The 27,428-nt window shown below is 40.7% G+C and overlaps 1 protein-coding gene across 1 annotated transcript in view; it reads left to right on the top strand.

The window, feature by feature from the left end:
• The window catches only part of LOC120563837 (c-Maf inducing protein), a 62,494-nt gene extending 36,982 nt beyond the window's left edge, over positions 1-25,512 (top strand). The window contains exons 8-21 of the mRNA XM_039808261.1: positions 554-657; positions 1,706-1,810; positions 2,933-3,388; positions 4,252-4,317; positions 11,405-11,431; positions 11,532-11,580; positions 11,680-11,787; positions 12,642-12,758; positions 13,229-13,369; positions 17,210-17,257; positions 17,384-17,530; positions 18,450-18,555; positions 19,318-19,388; positions 20,650-25,512. Of these exons, the coding sequence (XP_039664195.1) occupies positions 554-657; positions 1,706-1,810; positions 2,933-3,388; positions 4,252-4,317; positions 11,405-11,431; positions 11,532-11,580; positions 11,680-11,787; positions 12,642-12,758; positions 13,229-13,369; positions 17,210-17,257; positions 17,384-17,530; positions 18,450-18,555; positions 19,318-19,388; positions 20,650-20,703 (1,599 nt within the window). The 3' untranslated portion in view covers positions 20,704-25,512. The remainder of the gene's footprint in view (positions 1-553; positions 658-1,705; positions 1,811-2,932; positions 3,389-4,251; positions 4,318-11,404; positions 11,432-11,531; positions 11,581-11,679; positions 11,788-12,641; positions 12,759-13,228; positions 13,370-17,209; positions 17,258-17,383; positions 17,531-18,449; positions 18,556-19,317; positions 19,389-20,649) is intronic.
• The last annotated feature ends 1,916 nt before the right edge of the window (positions 25,513-27,428 follow it).

Below are 27,428 nucleotides of genomic sequence, written 5' to 3'. Positions count from 1 at the left end.
ATAAACTTGAGGTTGATGCTCAATAAAACGGCACGAAAAATATGTATATCTACATTTTGCAACCGGCGTAGCAGTGTGCTGGAGTGATGATATACAGTAGGCTAAATAAACGGATGGATGGAAGGATTTGACTTAGTTTGACGCTCTCCGAGCACCGACTAGCTGAGTTTATGGGTGCTAACTGGATGGGCTTGTTGCTAGATGCTAATACAAATGTTAGATTTAGTTAGTGCTAGTTTATAATGTGTCTGTTCAGAACATGGGGGGTTATGTTGGTAATGTGCTGGTTTATAGGTTCAACCATTAATGTTTAATTTCTTCATGCATGCTGTGTTTTTATGTACGGATGGTGTGTGTTTTTGGGTTGTTTGTCTTTCTCCTTCTTTGTAACGTGATATCTCAGGAGGGAATGTCTCTGGACAGACAGACATGGAGGTTAAATGCAATTTGACTGGTTGGCTGAGGCATACAACCACTAGGCGGTAATTGTAGTTTCTGTTTTGCACTTTGGTTTGATTTATATGTTGTTGTTTTTTGTGTGTCTGTTCGGCAGGATTTTGGAAAGTGCCCTCGACTGCGTCTCTTCACTCAGGAGTACATCCTGGCTCTCAACGAGCTGAATGCTGGGATGGAAGTTGTCAAGAAGTTCGTCCACAGGTGAGAAACTGTCATGCACAATAGCACATGTCCAAGTCAACAGGTCCTACAAACATGATAATGCCCTGCTGGGTTACATTTAAACATGGTATCAATGGAATGCTGGTATATTACATATTCATATACATTTCATACCTGGACCATATTTTCCTGTTTGGGGGTCTATGTGACTGATGTGAACAGCAATCTTTGACACTGGTCCAGTATTTAGCAAGACCCCTGTAGTTGGCAGCGGTAAAACAAGCTGCAATGTAACGTTACTTTACGTCCACAAAAGTTCTGTTGTTGCTGCTGACAGACTCAGATTATTATCCTAAGTGTCTGACAACATTATGGGATGGATCCCTACAGAGATAGACCTTTTAGTTAAAGAGTAAGATCCTTTTAGTTTAACATGAAACAGCCCCGAAATCACCATCACCAAACTACACCAGACTCCATGTAAATAATCAGGACTTTTATCATGGTCAAACACACTTCATTCAAAGTGGACAGAAACTAAATAAACGCTACACGCTACAAAGACACGGCCGAGAGACGTGCGTTACATTTTTCGAGAGGTGCGCGTCAGGCTACAGCTTAGGGTCCGGCGTAGACGCAGAGGGGTCTGGGGGGTCTGCGGGGCTATGCCGTCGATTTTACGCACAACTATAAAATGGCCTTAATAGTAGTGATTATTTACATGGAGTCAGACACTTAGAATAATAATCTGAGTTTGTCAGTGGCAAAAAACAGAACTTTTAGTGGATGGAAATTGACGATGCGCATTTGCCCTATAGGGTTACATCGCATCCCGGTTAGTGGGTGCCAGTTATAGCATTCTCGCTCAATATTGGATCAATTCAAAAGATTGTTGTTCACATTAGTCACTTAGACATCAATGCATGGGAAATCGCTCTTTAAAAACACGTAGACTCGCCATTAAAATGCACAACAAGAAATATTTAAAGCAGCATTAGGTGTACAGAGCTGATGGTGTGCTGTGCCAGATGTTGAACCTTCAGTAGATGGGACCACGGTATCTAACCTGCAGCCATGTGTGTTGCAGCATGCACGGGCCAACAGGGCAGTGCCCACACCCACGGGTCCTGCCAAACCTTGTGGCAGTTTGTCTCGCTGCGATTTATTCCTGTTATGAGGAGTTCATCAACAGGTCAGTCAGTAGACACACACACACACACACACACACACACACACACAATTTTCATTGCATGGGAATAAAAAGCAACTGCATGCCGCTGTGTGTACTAAATCCATCCTTGTGAAAAAGATTTTTTATATATATATATATATATATATAAACTGTTTGTACAACATCTGGGATTTCATTTTGCCAATAGATTTACATATGTCTTGGTACATTAGAGAAACAAAACAATATGATTCTGATTGACTTCATTCAAGTGATTAATATTTAAATGGTCATGTTTGTTTCCAGTGTGTTCCATGGGGGCTTTTTGTTGACTGTAGATGTACAAGCATAGGTTAACTCATTAGCGTCATCTCCTCAGCTTCCTCCACCCCACAGAGACTCCTTCTTAGTCATTTTTTCCAAAACTCCAGCACACAAAGGAACCATCACTCTGGTACCCATCTCTCCTGGCTCTTATAACATCTCACCTCTTTTTTCCCTTCCCCTTATTATGCTTCTCTTGCGTAAATGGTACGATAAAACTTTGTTGTCAGTTTACACTGAAATTCATTTTGCTCAAAAAGGAGAAATAAAAATAAAAATACACATAGAGTTAGACAACAGTTACACATATAGTACAAAGATGAAGACATATCAACAGCCATTGCAAGAAACATGCTTCATGATATCCTAGGTCAGCCTCACCAACAAGGCCCCGGATCCCCACTGACCCCCCCATCCCTAAGCACTAACCTTCAACCAGGACAACTTCACATTTGCCCATTACATATACTATATATCTTTTGCAAATTCTGCACTTAACAGATTCGACCTCTTTTGTCTTATGCAACAGTTATTTTGTATGTATTTGTTTTTCTGTATTTATTGTTTATTTCACATTAATGTTTAATATGTTTGTTTGTTTATTTATTCACCTTTAACCAAGGCAAATTCCACATAAGCGTACTTATTATGGCAATAAAACCTTTTCTGATTCTCAGATCCAGATTTTCATTGGCAGCACACGTATACTTCCATTATGTTACTGCTGTAGTTTGACACTGAATGTCCATGCTCTGAGTATAGCTTTCGTATGTGGTCCAATTACCTTTTTTCCCCTATTCCCACCCCCCCCCCCTGCAGTCGGGACAACTCCCCCAGCCTGAAGGAGATCAGAAATGGCTGCCAGCAGCAGAATGATCGCAAACCCCCAATGCCGCTCCGTCTGCTGCGCCCTGAGCCTCCAACACCGCCTCCCGCCACCCTCCTACCCCTCTCCACCAATCCCAGTCCTCCTCAGCCACCTCTGCCCGCCCCCCTTTCAAACCCTGCCCCGTCCATTCCCATCTCCTCCCTGACGCCCTCCCTGCCCCTCTCACCTCCTCCCTCCGTTGTCAACTCCAGCGAGATCCTGGTGGAGCTGGAGCGAAACAACAACTCGGCCAACACCAGGCGGAAGGGCGAGCAGTCGGGGGGCGACAGCGAACCCAACCTCATCGACTGTCTGCTGGTCAGCCCGGCCGTCAACACTCTGTCCATCCAGCTGCCAGCGCAGGCCGACCGAGTGCTGGGCTGCTTCGCTCTCATCCTCAAGATGCTGTGAGTTTTACATCCACTGTCCCTCACTCTAACACACATCTGTGTATTAACAGTTGAATGTCTGTATATTTTAACAGAAATTGTCCGTAGAACACGATTCACAGTTTTTGTATTTTTACATTTGGAATTGTATAATTTGTGCTCCGACAACTTATAATGGAGGGTTTGGGAGATTAAAGAAGTCCTTGTCGCTTTTTAGGACGTTTTTTCTATTTTTGTCGACATTTTTCAACCTTTTTGGCATCTTTTTTTATGACCTTTTTGTTCTTTCTTCCAACGTTTTCAGAAGTTTACTAACTTAGCATCTTTCTATAAGATAATTTAATATAATAGGCCAAACTGAAAATGTTCTGGATTTTACCTGAAGCTACACACATAATTGAGCAGACATTTAAGTGGCACCGAAATGAGGCACTGAAATCCGCGTTGCTATCTGGTCCGGTAGATACTGGTCGTTTAGGCACCGGGGCCGTATACCGGGGCACCGGTCTTGGTGCCCAACCCTACTGGTGGTAAGACGTCACCCTAAAAAGAGATAAAAGGATTAAGCTATAAATAATACATACAGATGTGGCCCTATACAATACAAGTTGGTTATGCTAATGCTTAAAGACAACAACATAAAAACAAGAACAGTTGATTAAGATCAACACCAGCATATAAACCTACTCGGCTCAACCGTCAGACCAGATAACAAACAAGGCACAATATCACACTAACCGGGGTAAGCTGCTCATGTTTCAACAACTCCTCCATCTTTTTGTTGTCCAGTCTCACTTCTCCAGGCTCCACCCTCCTCTTTACATTGTTACACTGCCTCTCTTCATCTCGCTTTTCTTTCCCTTTCCGTCTGTCTCCGTCAGATCGGGCTACGATGACTGGAGACCTGCTCTTGCCAGCCTGTTGCAGCCCATCCCCTTCCCTAAAGAGTGAGTATTCACACATATGCACGCACACACACATTTTATTGATTAATTATTTTTATTAATTATTAAAATGACCCAACAAAAAGCTTTAAATGCTCAATTTAATTTACTCAGTAAAATCTGTAAACTGTGTCATCTGAATGTCCAGCTGCCATAAATCACATGAGACAACTTTCAACTTCAGTTTTCAACTTTATTTTGTCCCCGGAGGACATTTGGTTTTGCAGCAAAGTTATACCATACATGAAAAACAACATTGTCATACAATACAGAAGGAGATTGGGGGAGGGGGTGTAGTAGTAATGAAGTAATGAAGCTTTGGGAGCAGGGCCGGGCCTAGACTTAGGACCATTTGTTGTGGGACCCCCCACTTTGTAATGTGTTGCCACTTCACATGGCACAGAACCAACTTGTGTATTGTAAATATTAGTTTAACCCTCATGCCCTCCTTAAAAAAACTTACTCTCGACACCTTCGAGGCAAAAATGTCCACGCACACAAAAACTGTTATTAAATCATCATATATCAATATTTTTTTCTGCTTTTTTTTCATAAATCACTTAAACAACTTCTAACCTAATCAAAACTACCAAACATTCAATCATTTTCAGGATTTTAACCCTTTAAATGCCAGTTTATGTATTTGAAGTATTTCATTTTTTATTACAAAAAACACAAAAAATGATTTTTTTTCCATATAATGAATAATATCTAGATGGGGCTTTGGTGGTGATTAGAGGCTTGGATATGTCAAAGATAAGCAACAAAATTAATTTGATTGCATTAGTTTTTTTTACATAGTTCCAGATACTCCCTTTGGACACCTCGAGGCAAAATGTACATGTCCAAAAAACTGATATTAAATCATCATATATCAATATTTTTTTCTGCTTTTTTTTCATAAATCACTTAAACTACTTGTAAATTGCTCAAAACTACCAAAAATTTAATAATTTTCTGGATTTTAACCCTTTAAATGCCAGTTTTAAATCTTTGAAGTAACAATTATTTATGAAAAACCCAACAAAACATTAATTATTTTCCATAAAATAAATCATAGGGGAATGGGGCTTTGGTGGGGATTAGAGGCTTGGATATGTCAAAGATAAGCAACAAAACTTATTTGATTGCATTAGTATTTTTTATGTAGTTCCAGATACTCCCTTTGGACACCTTCGAGGCAAAAATGGCCCCATTGACTTCCATTATAACCACATGTTTTGATCTCACTGCCTTTACAGTATAAAACCATGCATTCTGTAATGTCAGCATTTCATTTGGAAGAAAACTAGTCATATTTAACATTTTTAAAGTATTTCACCAGATTCAACCATTTTGCCCTTGTAGGCCGATGCATGAAATTATAGTTATATTATGTAGCTGTGTGTGTGTGTGTGTGTATGTGTGGTGTGTGTGTGTGTGTGTGTGTGTGTGTGTGTGTGTGTGTGTGTGTGTGTGTGTGTGTGTGTGTGTGTGTGTGTGTGTGTGTGTGTGTGTGTGTATATGTGTATGTGTGTGTATATGTGTATGTGTGTGTGTGAGAGTTTGCGTAAATCTGTAAGCAAGCACTGATCATTTTAGGGCTGAAAAAAGGCATCTTTTGAAGGATACATTTCATGTGTCTTTGAAGACGTGCTTGAATAAAAACATTGTCTCCTGCATGTGCTGTAAACTGGCGCTTATCATTTCAAATGGTTTGTGGGACATGGTAGCCCTGAAGACTGGTCTCCCACTATGGACATCCCACAGGCTCCGGGTGGATTCCCCTTTGGACCGGTACACACCAGCCAAGTGTGAAGTCCCATGTATGTTAAAATCTCTTGAGCATCCACATCACTCCATCCTGAGATTGAACACCTCCCGTTAGGTTTGTCATTTCCTAAATCAGCTGGATCAAGTCAAGAGTGAAGAAAAGGTGGAAAGAGGAGGCCACATCATGGATTCTTGATATGGCATATCTCGTGGGCTCTGGCATCATGCCGGTCGGTGCTTGAATGTTGCGCAGCGTCTCAGTATTAGATGGAGACCAGACTTGCCAATTCTTCACTGTCCATTCAATGTCAGGAAAAAATGGAATGGATTTTTTTTTTTTTGGGGGGGGTTTTAGGGAAAAACACCAGTGACCCGAGTTTTGTCAGACTAGAATCTTGTGTTTTCAGATGAGTCCTGCAGTTGGCTGGAAGATGAAGGCTGCTCCTTCTCTTTGCTCCAGGTCTTTCTCCTTCTCTAGAGCCAGGTGCATCAACACACTAATAGTTGTTTCTGTTTACAACTAAAGCGAGGAGACAATGTTTTTATTCAAGCACGTCTTCAAAGACACATGAAATGCATCCTTCAAAAGATGCCCTTTTTTCACCCAGATTTACACAAACTCTCTCTCACACACAGACACGCATGCATGCGCACACACACACACACACACACACACACACACACACACACACACACACACACACACACACGGCTCCATAATATAACTGGCTAAAGTAAGGTGCGCTTTTTCACCACTAAAATTATCATTGTTTGTTTACAGATTTACACAAACTCTCTCACACACAGACATGCATACATGCATGCACACACACACACACACACACACACACACAAATACGCATACATACACACACACGCATACATACACGCACACACACACACACACACACACCCAACCCACACACACACACCCACCCACCCACAGACACACACAAATATACATATATACACACACACACACAGACACACATACACACACACACATATATACACACACACACACACATACCCCACACACACACACACACACACACACACACACACACAAAAAAATATAATTTCATAATTGCAACGCGGGCTAAAGCAAATATGGTTGAATCTGGTGAAATACTGTAAAAATGTCAAATATGACTAGTTTTCTTCCAAATGAAATGCTGACATTACAGAATGCATGGTTTTATACTGTAAAGGCAGTGAGATCAAAACATGTGGTTATAATGGAAGTCAATGGGGCCATTTTTGCCTCGAAGGTGTCCAGAGGGAGTATCTGGAATTACATAAAAAATACTAATGCAATCAAATCAGTTTTGTTGCTTATCTTTGACATATCCAAGCCTCTAATCCCCACCAAAGCCCCATCTACATATTATTCATTATATGGGAAAAAAATCATTTTTTGTGGTTTTTTTTATAAAAAATGACATACTTCAAATACATAAACTGGCATTTAAAGGGTTAAAATCCTGAAAATGATTGAATGTTTGGTGGTTTTGATTAGGTAAGAAGTTGTTTAAGTGATTCATGAAAAAAAAGCAGAAAAAAATATTGATATATGATGATTTAATAACAGTTTTTGTGTGCGTGGACATTTTTGCCTCGAAGGTGTCCAGAGGGTACAAAATGAATCATTTAAGTATAAAAGACATGTAAGAGTAAAAAACACTGGATTTAAAAAATTTGACTGAAAAGAAGGATTCCTACAAAATTTCATGCCATAAGAAGTAACACAGCAAAAATGATCACGAAATGAAAAAAAAAACTTGAGAAAAATGTACAAAAATGACCGAAGAGGGCATGAGGGTTAAGCACTCATGATGTACAAATAAGCATGCAAAGACTAAAGTCAGTGCGTTTACATGCAGTTTAAAAAAATGATTATATTTGGGTTAAGGTAATACCCCAATTTCTCAGACGCCATGTAAACCCTAACCTGACTCCGCCAGATGGATCGCTTTGCATTTGCTCGGCATATCCATCTGGGAACTTTCCGTTGGAGAACTTTTGGGAAGGGGCGAAAATACTGGTTAGCTGATTGGATAAACCATCAGTCTATCACCTATGTTGGTGATAGACGAGTCAAATCAACCAATCAGATCAACAAAGCGTATGAAAATACAACCACAAGCCCGCCCCTGCTGCTGCAGGCAAAGCATAGCTCGTTAGCTCAGCAAGCAAGCAACATGTCGGTAAAGGAGATTTGCCGTTTGTGTAACGAGAATTTAGGAATAAAAGGCCCCATTTCAGGTTCCCGGTCCATATTCCAAAAGAAGGATCCAAGAGAAAAAAGCATTAGCAAGCGGCTAACAGAATTAGGGCTAACGCTGTCTGAAAATACTGGTTAGCTGATTGGATAAACCATCTGTCTATCACCACCTAACCCGCCTCAAAACCAACGCTGATTGGCCCGGTCGTTTTGCGAACAGCTCCAAATTTTCTCTATCTCAAGATGCCAGATCGATCTGCGAGTGGAAAACTGGAGCTCGCCAGATCAGGACGGTCTCACGAGGCTATGTAAACCCCTTCCCCCGGTTAAAATCCTAGTTCTCCTACCCCGTTAACAGAGGTAGAGAACTCCTTCAGTAACCGGGGGATTACTCCTTGTATACACCTTAACGGAGTATGATGAAGTGTCTGTGTCTGCTCCAGCTGCCCCTCCCCACTCCCCTGGCTAACCTTGATGTTAGTTAGCTAACGAAGTTAGCTTGCTAACTTCACCTTGCTAACTTCACCTGACCCAGTCAGTCATCTCGTGAGAACACCGTGCTGTCCTACACTGAGATAATAATGTGTAATTTAAACATTAAGTGAATGAATGAATATTTTTTTATGATTGTGTCATGCATACAATAAAATATGCCCAGCCCACACGGGCTTACAAGACCCCATTACCTAGCACAAAGGACCAGCTGCCAAAGTAACCACATACCCTAAACAAATACACCTTCTAGTCTTTTTTTGCCAAGCTTTAGAAACAAAAGTCGCCAACTTATAAATATTAAATTTAAACAGCCACTCCAATTGGTCATCATCCGTGCACCAGAACATTTCAGGATTTTGGACAGACATTTCATGTAAAATCTGTGTTCTTAACTCATCATAATCGGACAATACAGGAGAAGAAGAAAAAATCACTAAGAACTTGTCCAACTTCAAACAATTGTAAAGAATCAACCATTTGCATGATCTAGAAGCTGTAAAATGCATAACATTCTACGTGTTATCCTTATAAAGATACAAAGCTTTGCTTCCTGTGAGGCATGGTCATGTGATCATCCAATCCGTGACGGAGTACCTAAACACAGCCCAGCCTAGTGGTTGACAGATCCTTTACTTCAGTAAAAGTACTAATACCACACTGTAATAATACTCTGTTACAGTAAAAGTCCTGCATTGAAAATGTTCCTTAAGTAAAAGTATCTTCAGGAAAATGGGGCCTTGTTGGTGAGGCTGACTGCAACAGTTTTTATGCTTCCAGTCCCTTAAATCCCTCTCTCTGGGGGTGGATACATGTTTCTAGGAGGGTCCTGCTGGGGCCTGGCTTCTGACGTGGATGAGGTACCTAAACACGCCTCTGGGGGTCATGAACTGCAGGGGGTTTCTGTTCTCTCCCTAGAGAGACCACTTTAATTGGCTCTAACCTGCCCCGAGTCTTTCTTGTAATTGGATGGCTGATCTGGATTCATTAGCGTCGGCTGGCGAACCCCTTGTTGTTTCTGGGACACACCTGGTGCTCACCTGCGCCACTGTTGCCTGGTCGATTGGCTTCAGGCGTCATTAGGAAAGGCAACAATACTCCCCAGCACCCTGTACACAACACACACACACACACACACACACACACACACACTCTGACACTAACATGCTCTGTTTCCTGCAGAAATAACACCTGTAACATGCACTGAATACAACAGGAAGGCAAATAGTTTTCTTCTCATGTCTTCATGCTTGGACCGTTTTGCAAATAGGTATCACTTCTTACAGTGAAAGGACTACTACAGAACAGTGAAAAGACTACTACTACTACAGTACAGTGAAAGGACTACTACAGTACAGTGAAAAGACTACTACTACAGTACAGTGAAAGGACTACTACAATACAGTGAAAAGACTACTACTACTACAGTACAGTGAAAGGACTACTACAGTACAGTGAAAAGACTACTACAGTACAGTGAATGGACAACTACAGTACAGTGAAAGGACTACTACAGTACAGTGAAAAGACTACTACAATACAGTGAAAAGACTACTACAGTACTAACATTTTGCTAGAAGATTGATACTACTCTATGCATGGAAAGCAAAATAAGCGTATTTTCCAAAATGTCAAAATATTAATTTATTTAATGCATTTTTAATGAATTACGTTTATTTATTTTTTTAAACATAATTTGACTTGCTCCTGTAATAGCTTACACACAGCATACACCTTCAGATCAAACTTCTCCTTTAACCTTCCTCATCCTGTCTTCATCATTACAGACACATTTTATATGTAAGAACTTTGTGTAAACTCCTAGGAATTTTAGTTTTTTGATTTAGAAGTTCTAGTGGAGATCCTACAGTTTCTGGAGATGCCAAAAGTAGCAGGTTGAGCCCGGGTTAACATGTGTAAAGTGATGAACTGCACACGTCAACTTCACTGCTGAGGTATTAGTACAACCATAAAAAACATGGCATTTTAGGGAATTCATTCAAACTGATTCCATTTCTCTGACCTGATATATTTATCTAATATCACCTTACAGCTGCTACTAAAACATGATTGTAATCATTCCCCACAGGGATCATTAAAATGTCATCTAAAAGTAACAAACAATTCCTAGAAGTTCACAAGCTGTTTTGTGTACAGTATCCACTCCCTGGGAAACCTGGGAAATCTGAGCATGTTGACTGTATCCACCAACATAAAGTAACATTGTGCTACTGTGTCGTCAGCTTGACGTCACTGTAAGAAGTAGCACAAAGGGGAACTCTCACTGACCTCCAGAAAATGCTTGTATACACTGTAAACGGGAAATCTTCACTGCTAGAAAATCTCCAGGGCTGTGCAATGAATCCAAATGTTATTGGCAGTTGCGATTTTGGCCTCCTATGATCCCAAAACAGAGATGGAGAAAAAAAAAGATTATTCGCGCATTGCGTTTTGCAAGTAAACTCTTATTTTCTCGTGTTCGGGAAAAGAATTAGGCGTTTTCACTGTTGATTTGTTTAACTGTTTTACAGTTTTTTAAGTTTAATGTTTGTTTTATCATATTTGCCAAGTGTTTGGGGCTGTAATATCTCACATCTCTCTCTTTGTCTTCCCTCTCTCCAGGGCCCTTGCACATGCCAAATTCACAAAGTACGCAACTCAAACATCATAAACTGTTCTTCACAGATTTAGTTCAATTCCAGTTTGAAAACAACCTGACATGTGTGTCTTAATGTTTCTGTCTAAATAGGGAACTGAAATATGTTATTCAGAGGTTTGCTGAGGACCCGAGGCAGGAGGTGAGTGTTGTGTGTGTTTGTGCACGTTTACCACGGTTTCATCATAGTAGCAACTAGAGTTTATAAAAAAAAGTCTGTGTGTCTGTGTGTGGGTTTCAGGTCCATTCCTGCCTACTCAGTGTGCGTTCAGGTAAAGATGGCTGGTTCCAGCTCTACAGTCCAGGAGGCGTGGCCTGTGATGACGATGGCGAGCTGTTTGCCAGTATGGTGAGTGTATGGACACACAAAGTCAGCCTCAACAAGGGCCGGGCAAGATATTTATATTATCGATATATGAGGCTAGATATCGTCTTAAATATTGGACATTGTAATATCGTTATATGATATTATTATATGATATTTCCTGGTTTTAAAAGGCTACATTACAGTATAGTGATGTGATTTTCAGAACTTACCAGTAGGGCTGGGTACAAAATTCAATATTATTTAGGCACCGACCAAATTGACTACTTAGTATCGAGTATCGAAAAATGCCTCGTAAGAATGAGCCAATAAGAATGCAGCGTGTTTCTACCAAGATCTAATAATGTCTGTGATTGGCTGTCTAATGTTAAACGTCGTAGAGACACACAGGAGAAACTCTACGTTACACAGAGAGCGCTCGCGCAGTAGGAGCTGAAAGATAAAGGGTTCGTGCCATGATGTTGTAATTTCTTTTTATTAAAATGGACTTTATGAAATTGGTATGGAAAAAAAGTAGCGTTGGGGAACCCGTATTAAAGTCGCGGTATTGGTATTGGTATTGGTACCGGTATCAAAACCTTTTTAACGATACCCAGCCCTACTTACCAGACTTTTCTCACTGTTTTATAATTAAGCTTTACCCACTTAGTCATTATAGCCACATTATTGCTGATTATTTTTCAAAAATCTCATTATGTAAATATTTTGTTAAAGCACCACAACTCTACAATATTGCTGCAATATCGATATCGTGGTATTTGGTCAAAAATATCATGATATTTAATTTTCTCCATATCCACCAGCTCTGCCTCAAATATAAATGTGTGCTAATGAATGCGTGGCTGCTAACAACTGCCCCTCGTCTTCATCTCGTCCAGGTTCATATCTTGATGGGCTCCTGCTATAAGACCAAGAAGTTCCTGCTCTCTCTGGCTGAAAACAAGCTGGGTCCCTGCATGCTGCTGGCCCTACGCGGAAACCAGACCATGGTGGAGGTATACTGCATTCAAAAATGATTCAGACCCATTACCTTTTTTGATGCTAAAATTGTTTAAATTAATCTTTTTCCCCTTATCTGTGCAAGTCCATGTTTATGTTATTTTATCAATGATTTCATTCTTAATAATTTCTCATGGTCTCTTGGCGCATTAAAACTGTTTTTTTTTTTCAACCTGGACCCTATTTTCTTATGTGTTGTGTGTAAGTGTGATGAGAACAACCAAATCTTTGACATTAGTCCAGTATAAAGTGTGAATGCTGTAACTGGCAGCCACAGAAAAATATACTTTTAGCGTTTATAGAGCCAACGTTATTTTCACATGTAAATCGGTAAACTGTGTTTATATATTTATACATTTTAAGTGTACAAAATGAAGGCTTAGTAGTACTCCTCATAACTGATTGTCTCATATTACATCCGTGGAGTGACCCTTTACACTGTGTAATTGTTGACATGTGTGTCCAGATCCTGTGTCTGATGCTGGAGTATAACATCATTGAGAACAAAGACACCCAGCTGCAGATCATCTCCACCCTGGAGAGCACCCAGGTGGGCCTCCGCATGTACGAGCAGCTCTGCGACCGACAGAGAGAGCTCAAAGAACTGGTGAGTTACACTCTCTCTCTCTCACACACACACACACACACACACACACACACACACACACACACACACACACACACACACACACTCTCTCACAGGAAATCACCAGTTCCTCATTACGTACAAATTCTTGTGTCCTCAGTGACGCATGTGGCCTACTTGTCAATCCACAATTCCAAACACAGCAACTGTTAAAGTGAGGAGTTAAGAACCAAGCACGCACTGGATACAATGAGAACAAAGGCAAGGCACAAGGTTCATTTAGAAGAACGATGCGTCATGCATGAACAGCTTCATCGTCTATTGTACAGGAACATGAAATGTATCACTGTTTTTATCTTAAAGAGAAGTTTGTTCAGACGGCCACAGCTCTGGCAGTGGAGCGGGGCGACCAGTGATCACAGCGTTACCGGAGCTCTTCCACACGTTGTGTGCGCCCTTAAAGATGGAATCCTGACTTGCGTCAAATGAACGTGATGTTCTCTTTGAGGAAGTACGATAGAACACTCTCTATAAGTTTGCACTTTAAATACTAGTTGCTCCAAAAAAAAAAGTACTGAGGCTTTGTTGCAATTCCAAAGCTTTTGGTTTTACTTTTAAACCATCACCAGGAGCAGATAGAGGTGTCAAACAACAGCTAATAGCAATTTATTTCTGTCACAGGCCTAAACTATTTGTAAGATCCAACACAGTAAATGTCATTCTGGCGCTCCAGCTGTCCAACACGCATGCGCAAAAGAACGATAACAAAGACAAATACGCCACAACCTGTGTGCAGCAGCGGGGGCGGGGTTTGCTGCGGCATGTTTACCTGGCTCTGCAAACATCGCACATGTCTTCATGTATGTATGCAGTGAGTCTTTATAACTCTAGTCTTAGGGTTTGTACTTTTGCTGCTACTTTGCTACAACCAACGACACGACTGCTGTATATACCGACCAATGTCTTCTTCACTTCCTTGGAGTCAACAAGCACAAGTGGCTAGCCTGACAATGTATGTTTACAATAACCCATTATAACGTTGTTGAGCAAACGGGGGCCATGAACAACTGGATTTTTTATTTGATTTATTTAATTGTATCAAGAATGCCTTACACATGAAAAAAAGACAACAAATACAATCGAGGATAAAAACACAATAAAGTCCAGGACTTATTTCCATTGTGGTCTTCATATACTCTCATCTCATTCATGTAAAACTCATGTGGTGAGGAAAAAACTCCCTTTTAGGCAGAAAGCTGGGACAGATCCAGGCTGTTGGTGGGCGGGCATCTGTCACTGCCGGTTGGCACACAGAGACACTGATATAGATCTACAGATATAGAGAATGTGATTCATAATAATTATAGCAGTTGGTATGATGAACCGTTAGCCTGGATGCCAGCCGAACTTAGCCCCGCCCACAAAATTCGAGGGGACTAGAATCTGAGTATGACCACGTCAGGCTAATGAACCGTGGCAATTCTAGGAACAATAAAGATGGAATGAAGAATGGAACTATGACTATGGAATATATATATATATATATATATATATATATATATATATATATATATATATATATATATATATATATATATATATATATATATATAGTAGCAGTTCAGGGTGTAGCCGGGCGTAGTAGGAAGTAGCAGGGCGTTGCGGGCCATAGCAGGGCATATCGGGCGTAGCAGGGTGCTGAGCAGGACCACGGCGGCAGCTGGAACCATGATTTAGGTGCCACACCAATCCAAGGAAAACTGCAAGGCGAGAAAACATAAGGACTACGGGGAATCAGCTCCCCAGAGCTAAGTTAGGAACAAGCATTTCTGGGACATGGATGCACACAGATGGAAAGAGAGAGGAGAGAGGAGCTCAGTGTGTCAAAGGAAGTCCCCCGGCAGTCTAAAACTAGAACAGCATAACTAAGAGCTGGTCCAAGACAGACCTGAGCCATCTCTGTAAGGGTTGGTAGATGAATCTGACGACTATGAAGAGAAGCAGAGAAGAATATCATGTTCCTAAAACCAACCTGAAACCCAGATTTTAGTGACAAGACTTTGAAGAATTGCACACAGTCTACAGCTGAAGTTAGATACTGCGTGATACTTCAATGACGATTCCCTGGTACCAAGAGACAAAGACAATAGTGACTATGCACAGATATTCCATTGTAAATAGCCTGTACTGCTCAGACAAGAAGGAGCCAGATATCAACATAATTTGCTGCCATCATCATGTCACAGCAAAAATCTGGTTTTGTTGGACATGGAGTCATGTTTCTCCACTTGCCACCTCCGCTCATTGCCTGGTTTTAATGACCATGTGCCCACTTAACTCCATCTGTAGTCGTACTACCGTACTAATGTTCTTCACATCTCTGGTCTGAGCTCTGGCTTGAAGTAGTCGTATCCCTCAAAGGATGTTTTCCGTGGAAATACTGTATCGATACAAAGATGGCAAGTATCGATCAAGAATTTTACTTTTTGGGACTAGAATAATAAAATCACAGTGTAGGTCAGTTTGTCAAAAGTGAGATGAACAAACAGAGAAATGTATCTTTTTAGATAAAACAGATGAAAAAAGGTAATAACTTGCAATATATTGCAGAATATCACAGAATGTTTAAAATCGCAATAATATCGTATCGTGACATAAGTATCGTGGTAGTATCGTATCGTGGGGCCTCTGGTGTTTCCCACCCCTCCACTCTTGTCACTTCCAGAAGGACCACGGCTAACCGGATAATTCTTCTTTGTCGCACACTTCCCAGTAAACTCCCAACGCTGGAGTGTGAAAATTCCCAGGGCTCGTCTGGACCTGAAATGCTGGAACAGTAAAGATCAGACCAGTAACAGTAACTGGCCCTCTCAGCTAAGTCTGCATGCTTCACACGCTGAGTCACAGCCACTTGACTCTGTCTGCAGAACTGAGCTGTTGGTTTATATGTAGAGGTAGTCCAAGGAGGCAACCACTGAACGTGCACCTTTGCATAAACAAAGACAACTCATACACTTTCTGCATAGCACGTAAGGAAAATGTTAAATGTGAATTCAATTCAATTCAATTTTATTCATAGTATCAAATCATAACAAGAGTTATCACAAACACTTTACAGATAGAGTAGGTCTAGACCACACTCTATAATCTACAAAGACCCAACAATTCTAGTAATTCCCCCAAGAGCAAAATGTTAAGCAGCGGTGTACATAAATATGTACAGGATGGATTGTATCCTGTATCCTACCAGTATGTCCAGTATAGGCATTTTTTTTCTACACTCTGACATAATAGTGGCCCTGAATTCATTTGCGATTTTAGGGGCACTACTAGGCACTGAAACGAAATCAGCAAGGTGCCTTTAAATAAAGAAATAGCTATTAAACCCCAGCTTCTGTGTCCACCATAATCATATTCTTGTATGTATTGTTTGGCGTTTACAGTAATAACATTAATTAAAGTCATAAATCTCTCACAAATTATAATTTATGACCTACTTTTTTTAAGGAGTTTGTAATGGGTGGTTATATTAAGGATTCAGTTTTGTCTTTGCAGTTGAAATATCCTCTGGCTAAAATCTCTTTCCGAAAACATGGAAGAAAATAAGGAAAGAACTTAGAAGCATTTGGATGTGTCCACGGTTAGCCCTGTGTCTGATGATACAGTGAGAGAGAGTTGCTGTAACATCGTGTTTCAAACATGGTATTATTATGTTTGAAACTGTCACGTCTTTTTTTCCCTCAATGTGACTTGAATGCAGCACACATGCAGCTGCTCACACACACCATCTACTGTCTGAAAAGTTTCCTGCAAGACATTGAGGCTCAGACGCCATCTTTTTTCTGTCTTTATTTTCCTTAGCAACGGAAAGGAGGCCCCACCCGGCTGACTCTGCCTTCAAAGTCCACGGTGAGATTACACCGATGCCGTCACTGCTGCACACAATAAGAGTTTTTATATGACCTGACCAACATCAATTATCATACTTGGGTTTACTATTTCAATCTTGAGTGTTTTTTTTCCCTCAAAATTTAGGATGCAGACCTTGCCCGCCTGTTGAGTTCAGGTTCTTTTGGGAACTTGGAGAACCTGAGCCTGGCCTTCACCAATGTCACCAGTGCCTGTGCCGAGCAGCTCATCAAGCTGCCTTCACTCAAACAGCTCAACCTCTGGTCCACACAGGTATACACACAGCACCGACACAACTACAAACACACACTAGTAACGGCAATGGACAATTTATTTATATGGCACCTTATCGTTACAGCATAGACAATACATGATAACCTATGTGGGACTGCAGGGACCCAGGTTCCATTCAGCCCAAGATGATTTGTTCTGGGAGATGGCTCAATCCTAAATGAGATGGAAGCTGGGTCCACACTAGTTTGATGATAGCCAGACAGATTATTTTAAGAGGATGGAGGAATCCAGGAGTGGGCTTGTTGAGTGGGATGTGTACATGTTGCGCATTGTATGTTTTGTATCTGTTTGTTTTGTTAATCATAAAAAAACAGCATAAACATTAGAACAAAGCATAAACAGAAATAAGAATACAGTATAAACATCATTCATTTGGCCCAGTGTAATATGCAACTCAATTGTAAACAATATATTTTATCGTCTTACTTGTTTAATATGCTTGTTTTTATGTTTTGTGTTGTTTTATTGCCTCACCTGCTTTAATTGTACTTACCAGGGTTTAACTGTAAAACCGCTATATAAATCAAATGTATTAATATTATTATATGCAGTAGGGGGTCCATACTCTGTCTCTCTTTCAGCTAAGGGGTCCCTGGCCTTAAAAAACATTGAAGACCCCTGTAATAGACTATTAGCAGGATTTTGAAATTGATTCTGCATTGTACCGGGAGCTAATGAAGTGATTGGAGTACCGGCGTAATGTGTTCAAATTTAGGTGTGTGTGTAAGGACTCTGGCTGCTGCATTTTGAATTAGCTGGAGGCGTCCTACGGATTGTTTGGATAATCCTGCAAAAAGAGCGTTACTGTAGTCTAGCCTGCTTGAGATGAATGTAATCACTAATGATCCAAAAGATGTCTAACATATGTTCCATCTTTCTCTATTTTTCCTTCCTTCAGTTTGGGGATGCAGGGTTAAGGTTGTTATCCGAGCATCTGGCCTGTCTTCAGGTTCTGAACCTGTGTGAGACTCCCGTCACTGATGCTGGTCTGCTGGCTCTCAGTTGTAAGAAAACACACACAAAGTCATATCACTGCATTAGTAGTAGTAGGAATATAGAGTGTGCTCTAGACCTATTCTATCTGTAAAGTGTCCTGAGATAACATCTATTCTGATTGGACACAAAAAATAAAATTGAATTTAAAATTAGCAGTGTTATATTAACTAAAAACAGTCAGAATACAAGGACATGCTGAGAGTCAGCATGTTAACTGTGTTGAAGGCGTGAAGGCTCGGTTGTACTGGCGCGCTGCGAGCATGCACGGAGACGTTTTGCTCAACGCGTTGTTCGTTGCAGTATTCTCCGAAACACCAGGGGGCGTACAAAGTTACAGTCATTGGTACCAACCCAATAATCTGGGAAGAAGCAGGAAGTAGTAGAGAAGAAGAGAGTGAATAGGTCGTGTGTGTGTGTGTGTGTGTGTGTGTGTGTGTGTGTGTGTGTGTGTGTGTGTGTGTGTGTGTGTGTGTGTCTGTGTGTCTGTGTGTCTGTGTGTGTCTATGTGTGTGTGTGTGTGTGTGTTTCAGGCCTGTGTGTAGTGATTTCTAACAAAAAGAGAGTAATTTCCCCACTGGGGATCAATAAAAAGTATAAAGTATAACTTGCGGAGCTTCTGCGCTGGAAACGACAGCTGTTGTGACGTAATTTTATGGCGCACGCACCTCGCGCCAGGAACACCGCAGCTACCATAGACCTTGCTTGAAGAGTCAGCTGTTTGTAAATGTACAAGTTAATTGTGGCTAATTGTCCCTGTTTGCCTATTCCAGCCATGAAGAGTCTGTGCAGTCTGAACATGAACAGCACCAAGCTCACAGCTGACACATACGAGGACCTCAAGGTAATACTGCAAGACAACTCATACCAACTGCAAATAGGTTATTTGCACAATACTGATTTCAGAATCAGAAGACTTAATTGATCCCCTCAGGGAAATTGTTCAGTTGCAGTTGCTCACAGTCAAATTCAAGGCAAAATTAAAAGTAAGAAAAGAGCGAGTCCATAAATGTATAAAGTAGTGCAAGAAATAAAAACGTTAAGTAGAAGGAAAGTTAGATTAGGTTAAAAAGATGATGTAGCTAAAACAATAGATAGTACAAAATATATGAAAATGCATGTCTTTCACTCTGTTTTGGCTTACTAAACTGTGCTTTTGAAATACGATGACAGTAGGGGCTCAATATGTAAACTGTCATCCCCGGTAACATACTGTATATATCATATTTAACATTATCTGTGCATTACAGAAAAACTTGAGGCAATTGGTACAATTCCAATTCATGCATTCCAAATAATTGTCTTGTAGTCAGTGGTCGGGGGGGGGGGGTCAGCTGAACATGTAGAAATGAGAAATCTATAAAAAGGCAAGCATACAATTCCACATAAAGAGTATAACATTTTCAGTCATAAAATAATGATCAATGAATATTTACTTAACGCTTCACTAATCAATATTTTTGCATTCACAATGGACTCGAAGGCTTTATGTAATGTGAAAGTTGTCGTAAACCCACAGTTATCACCTGACCATGCAGTTCCCCTCGGCTTTACGCAACATTTTAGTTTCTTTCATTCTGGTTTTACGACTCACAACTTAACCACTCTCATCAAACCCATTTCCAGCAGCAGGCGGCTATTCACAGTGAAAAAGCCCTGATAAAGTCAATGCACACTACCTGCCCACTAGTGAAGGGTTTTTTCTCAGAAGTTACTGGAGACCAAAACACAGATAACATGTGAATGTGAGTTAAAACTGGTCTCACATTTGGTAGGTAGCCAGAAACACTCAGAATAAGTTCTAATGTGGCTCCTTGTGTTAGCTCACATGTTCACCTTAACAACTTCATATAGTTATGTTAACAGCTTGTTCTGCTACCCCAAAGTGGCCAAATATTCCTTTTAGGGACACCCTTTTCCAAATAAATCTACCAAATTATTACATAGTTATTTCCAGGGAACTTCTTTGAAATGATCAGTAAATTACAGAGCTGTAAAATTGACCATAGTTTGCAGACTTGAGGGGTTATATATCAGTGCAGATGCATGTTTCCAGGTGTTAATGTGGTTTCTCTTTTTGTCTTGTCTGTGTCTTTTCTCTGCAGGCCAAACTGCCCAACCTGAAAGACGTGGATGTTCGGTACACAGAGGCCTGGTGATCAACCACGCTCAACCACAACCCTCACACATAACCACACACACACACACACACACACACACACACACACATATACATATACACACACTTCACACAGGCTGAGATACATTACATAACAATTGTGTTGTGATGTCACCTCCATCGCCGCCCATCATTAGACCAGGAACGCTGACATCATCCCAGCGCGAGGATCACCTAACAAGAACATCTCTGACACGTTTGCGTCAGAGGAGGAGCCTTCATCATCCTCATCATCATCATCACCAGGAAGCAACCGTCTCGCCAGCATCACTTTTTTTGTTTTCTAAATGAGAAATCTTTCTGGACCTCGCCGCTCCCCTTACCCTCTGTCACCAATGTTCCAAGAACCGTATGATCAGAGGACATGCAAGGAGCCGTTACATTAGACATAAGGGACACTTTTCTCTGTCTTTCTTCATCTTTTGCCCTGTCTTTCATATATGGTCCCTCAGTTTTCAGATTCGGTCTAAAGTCCAGCTCTCCGGCCCGCCTCTGTGTGTCTGTGTCGTGAGGAAGAACCTGAGCCTTCGTCTCTTTTTCTCTCTCCAGCCCTTGTGCGATTGAAGGCTGGACACAGCAGCTCACATTCCAGTTCTTCTCCAACCTGATCCCCGATGTAGCTCTCCAAAACAGACGTGTTGAACTGTTGAATTTCCTCAGTCCTCGCTCACGAATCGCACACTTTGGCTTCGGTTTTCATGTTCCAATTCTGGTCTCTTCAAGTCTTTCATTTGGGAAAATGAGGTGCTACCTCTGAGAAAAGAAGAGTTGCAAGACTGTGCCTATTCCACTTACATGACACATTCTCTCTCTCACACACACACACACACACACACACACACAAAAAGGAAGAAAACAAAAAAAATGGTTTTTATCAACTTGAATGAACATATTTTTTCAGACATCTGTGCTTTCATATATTGTGTGTTTCTAAATAAAAACATATGTATGAAGATAACCCCCAGTGATGACATTTCAGAAACATTTCGGGAACTCTGCAGGAAAGTTAAACGGCGATGGGAACATTTGTTTCCTTTTTCATTCGTTTCAGCGTACATACTGAGGATCTCCCATTACTATTTAATAAGACAGTTGTGTAGCAGTAGCTGGGTGGTCTGGGACTGCCTAATATTTATAATTTGTGTCTTTAAAAACCTCCTTTACTCTTGTCTCTCCTGGATTATGTCCTGACAGTCATGAAGTACACAAGCCCTGTTGTCTTATTTTTTTTTGTATTACTATTATTATTTTTTTTTTTTGCAAAATACAACACAAGAAGCCAACTAAGAGGGCAGCCATACATGGATCTCTGTGCACCATGCCATGGTGGTAACGTAGACCTGTATAGTGGACTGCAGTCCTTCTGAAGGTGGACCTGTAAACAAGACCCATCACCAGCTGAGAGTTGTATATTTTCATATCCTCCGCTATTTTTGGCTCTTTTTGAGACGGTTTCTGAGAAGAAGAAAGGACACATGCCAAACATTGTCATCGAATTTAGTTTTTTAGTTTTGTGCGCACTTGTTTCTTCAGGCCAACCCGAGTGTGGTTTCAGTACTGCTTGGTGTATCAAGTGGAACCTGTCAGGACCTGCCTGTGGACACTGACCCCTGCTGAGGTCAGGGTAAAGAGTCTCAGTGCCTCTAGTGGAGCTGTGGATGAGTTGCCTATTGTTATCTGTCACACCGCCTGTTTTTGAATTGTTCTGCTGTATTTATATTACGCCATAATACATGGGGGACATTTTTAGGCTGTTGGGATGAATCATTCTCATCACAGGATGGGACTAAATTATTGTACATATTCTCTCACAATGGGCTATAAGGGACAAAAGATTGGAAAAAGGGCCCCTTTCTGCCATATTTGCCCCATCTACATTCCCTTAAAATGTTGCCATGTATTGTGGTAACTGTCCAGATCTCTTTTTCCTCTCTGTCTAGCTCTGGGTTTGGGTTGGTTTTTCTTGGCCCTAGAAAAAAACACAAGACAAGTCAGATTTCCACCCTTTTTTTTCCCCCAGTCGGCCTCTCTCTGACTGCATCCATCCATTTTATTTATTTGTGTCGACCTGCAGAATGCTTGGGATGTTTGTTGTATGCAGGCAGAAGCTGCAGCAGAGGACAGGATGCCGTCCACTATAAGATGCTTTGTTTCCTATTTATTGGGTACCCTGACGGTTTGGCCTGTAGACTCGGTCTGTGTACGGCCGTCTTTGGGCCTGGCTTTAGGACCTCATGCTCTCGTTCATATCCTGTATGATGTATATACGAGTGTATATAGTCGTCTTCTCCCTTCTTCTCTTTGAACCATTTTTGTCTTCTTCATCCTTTTCTCCGTTTCTCTCGGCCTCCCTTATTGGCAGGCTGGTGTTGCCTTCATCTTATGTATGTGTGGTTGTTGTTTTTTTTCACACAAAGTGCACTGTAATCTAACAAATCCTGTTTTCATAATATCTTTCAATTTTCCGACATCTTTTGATTTGATCACTTTAATCATACGTTTGTTTTGTTTAATTTTTTTGCATGTACATGTTGCTGCCTCATCTGGTATTTTTATTTTGTAATTTTGTTTTATAAAAGGTTTGAAATATGATAAAGGGTCTGATCACTATCTCAATGAGGTTAAGGACTGAAATGGAGAGATCCCATCTAAAGATTTTCTGATTGGTTGTTGCCAGGATCTACCCATATGTCCTGACGGATCCTATTGGTCGATATTGATTTTCCAAAAAAGCCAATACCAATACTGGTACTGTTGGACTGATGCTACTCCTAGTTGAAATTTAATCATTTAAGTTTGTCTATTGTCATGTATAAAATAATACTCCTGCCAGGTAATCATATCCCAGGTGGACCACACTGACTGACCATTATCAAATCAGCCAACTGAGAATTCAGTTGTAACTTTACTGTAGTTTTTGTTTTAACCCTAATGTATTCTAAGTCTGAATGTTTTAAAAGAATAGTTTGACATTTAGAAAAATAGGCTTACTGGCTTTTTGGATGAAAGACTGATGAGATTTATAATGTCATGTCCATATCCATTTAATATGAAGCTACAGTCAGCATCCGCTTAGCTTAGTAGAAAGACTGGAAACTGTCCCAAGCTAACAAAATCCTACCCGCATCTCTAAAACTTCCATATTATATCTTGTTTTGTTTAACAAAAACAAAGTGAAAAAATCGTCTCTGCTCGTCATAGTGATGACGACTCCAGGAAGTCAAGGAATAGCCCCGAATCCAACAACGTGTTGTTTGTTTTAGTGAGATTTAGAGGTGCTGGTAAGGTTACCTTCCAACTAGTCTATATCATTCACGTTTCATTCACGTGATAGCTCCGGTTCCGCTGGATGTCCCACACCTAACAACCCAACCCTAACCCTAACCCTCGGTCTTTGTGTTGGCGTTCTAAACTCCGATCGATTCGAGCTACAACCGACAACCTCTTGCTTTGGCTGCATCCGGTGCTTAGCGCCGCCCGAGAGGATTGGGATTGGTTTATAGGGGTGGGAATCACCAGAGGCCTCACGAGACGTTATCATCACGATACCTATGTCACGAGACGATAGTATTGCGATTTTAAACATATTGCAATATTCTGCGATATAGTTTGCAATGTAATACCGTTTTTCCAACTTCAAATTTTTCCCAATTTCAAATTATGTCCCCAAAAGGTAACTTTGTTAATATCCGCTTCATCTAAAAAGATACATTTCTCTGTTTCTTCATCTCCCTTCAAGTTTATTGCTGCAAAATGGGATTGTCAAGCAGACAAGCTGACCAACACATATAGATATGTATATGTATAATAGATCCATGTTTGGCGTCTGTGTAGCGATACAGTATTGCCAAGGAAAATATTGCGATATTATGCTGTATTGATTTTATTCCCCCACCCCTATTGGTTTAAAGAAATGCCAATAAACCAGATCACGTTTTTCTCCCATCCCAGAATGCTGTGTGGACTAGCCAGACCCTCCTCCGCAGGGCTGTGGAGGAAGGTTTGGCAATGCAAGACTACTTTCTGACAAAGACAGGCTAGCTGGTTCCCTGTTTCCAGTCTTAATGCTAAGATAAGCTAACTCGCTGCTGGCATTAATCTTCTCATCCAACTTGGCATGAAAGCAAACTTTTCCTTCAAAGAAGTGGCCAGTCTTGTCACTGAACTCGTCCCACAGGTTTTTGGCCATGATGAGCTGCCGCTAGTCCAAACTGGGAGCCTGGGGGCCATCATGTTGAGGTTATCATGGAAGGTTTTTGTATTACTGTAGAACATGTAACGGTTGAATAGAAGCACCTCTTCTGTTCTGCCGTGTCTCCGTATCCTGTGGAGCTCACTGTGCTTTGCTTTCTGTTTCCCATCTTGATTCCTCCCTCCTGTCCATTAGCTCTCTGATATCTCTGTTATTATTAAGAGTTTCTACCGTGTCCAAGATGTGTACAGCTGTGCTCGAGTCTTAACAGAAGGAACGGGGTCAGATGTGACACAGACTGACAAATCTGACAGACTGAAAAAAAAACTCTATTTCCCATAATTCCTTGTAGTAAAAACATTTTTTGGCAGCTGGGAAAGGGCCCCCCATCATGTTTCTCTCTCTTTTCAGTCTTTCTCCGCATTGATCTGCTTCTCCTGCTGGGTCATTATTATTATTATTATTATTATTATTATTATTGCTGCTGCTGCTGCTATGTGGCTGTTGTAATAAAAATACAAAAGATCTTCAACAGGAAAAATAACAACTATGATGTGAAATAATTTCAATCAAAAATAAATTGTCTGTGAATATGTTTCAGCTGTGTGTGGCATGTTTTTCCAAGACAAACTTGAAAAATTGAGAAGTAATTATCCACGCTTTCATTGACACCAGTAATCCCACTACAGAACTATTACAGTGATTAACAGTTTAACATGATGCTGCATGTTGGTTTAGTTCACAGTGGGCCATTCTATAACAATATATAAGCATAAATCAGTGCTTAAAATAAAAGAAATACAACCATACATCTGATCAAATTTGGTCAATAAATTCTTGCTATGCTAACTAAATTAAAAGTGATAGTATAGTAATACGTCAATATTAATAATCCAAAATGTCTTAGACCATATTGAGATTCTGTGTATGTATGTATACAGTATATCTATATTTTGAAGTATATTCAACCCTGTATATTTAACTCTGTATGTCTTAGAGTTTAACATAAAAAAATAACACAGATGATGTCTTCAGGGTTTTCTCAGATTGGTCTTTAGACAAACCTTTTACCAGAAAACCAGTTCTACAAATTAGGGGCAAGGAATTTGATAGACATGCACAGGGAGGGTCTACCAGAAAATGCCATTGAGTTGTATTATAGAAATGTAGGGTACAGTGTTTTGGCGCTAGATCTATAGCCTCCTACGGACTAAATGTCAGGATGTCTGGGCCAATGCTGCATCGATTTGACCATTGTGTTTTTCATTCATCTAAATAGCTGATGTAACACCTTAAAACATACTGTATTACCGGATGTACAGTGTGCCAGTATGAGTTATAAAGCCTGACCTCCAGCAGGTTTCCTCTCCTTCTGCTATCTGTTATTTTGCAAGGGGAGTGGGGATGTTGCTGCATCTGGGGCTTAGTGCCACCCATGCAGCCAGACCATACTCCAGTACTGACACAGCGCTGTGGAGATATGTCTGGTTATGCAAGACTATACTCTGACTGATTACTTTTGTAAGAGTACACTGGTTTATGTGCATGTAGTCACTGGAGACATATACAGTGTTTACACTCAAGCTACTATGGTGCAATCCAAAACTGTTTCTGTCAGAAGTGGGATTCGAACCCACGCCTCCAAAGGAGACTGTGACCTGGACGCAGGACGCCAGGTGACCTGCTTCACTGCATCAACCAAAATTTCGAGAAGCTTTTCAGCAGGAAGATGGTCCCAGATTTCTGTCCACCTTCCCATTACACTGGTAAGTATGTCTGAAATCTTTGTATTTATTTTATTATTTATTAACTGATTTGGACATATATGTCGGAAATTAAGTTTAAACTTCTGACAATAATGCACTTTACCTCTATTGTTTTTAGGAGAGCTTATAGGGATACAGTATCTGTTCCGGCAGACTGGTCAGGCCCTGCAGGATATGCACCCGGGTTCAGAGGAGACTGCTCAGTTAGTCGAGGAGCACAACATGGAGGACGACCTGGAGGAGGATGGGGGCTTCTCTGATGTCACAGGTGACCCCACAGGGCTGCTACTAGAGGTTCAGGCTTCAGCCTCTTCTTCCTCCGCTCCGCCACATCCACCCTGGCTCCCAGCACATCTGCAATGGCCTCCGATGCATCAATTCTGCCCTCTAGTTCATTCTCTGAGGCTGGAGTCGATGCTCAAGATGAAGATATGGTAAGTGTAATAAATAAATAAATAAATATATATATATATATATATATATATATATATATATATATATATATATATATATGTGTGAGCTTAGCTCTGCTATTTTTTGAGTCCATAGCGATTTTTGAGTCCAGCATCAATAATATGTCATAAGAGCTCTGTGTCAGTAAAGGTTTTACATTGCTATTTTCTAAACTGTTTCATCATTTGCACAGACTGTTGATGACAGAAATACTGGAACTTGGAGAGTACTAGTTGGAGCTGTGAAACCAGACCTCTCTGTGTCTCAGCAACCAGCAGGTGAGCCAAATTCTAA

Source organism: Perca fluviatilis, chromosome 8 (assembly GCF_010015445.1).
Source record: "Perca fluviatilis chromosome 8, GENO_Pfluv_1.0, whole genome shotgun sequence".
Lineage (NCBI taxonomy): Eukaryota > Metazoa > Chordata > Actinopteri > Perciformes > Percidae > Perca > Perca fluviatilis.
Note: the sequence above shows the minus strand (reverse complement) of the source record. Positions and strands in the feature narration are given on the sequence as shown.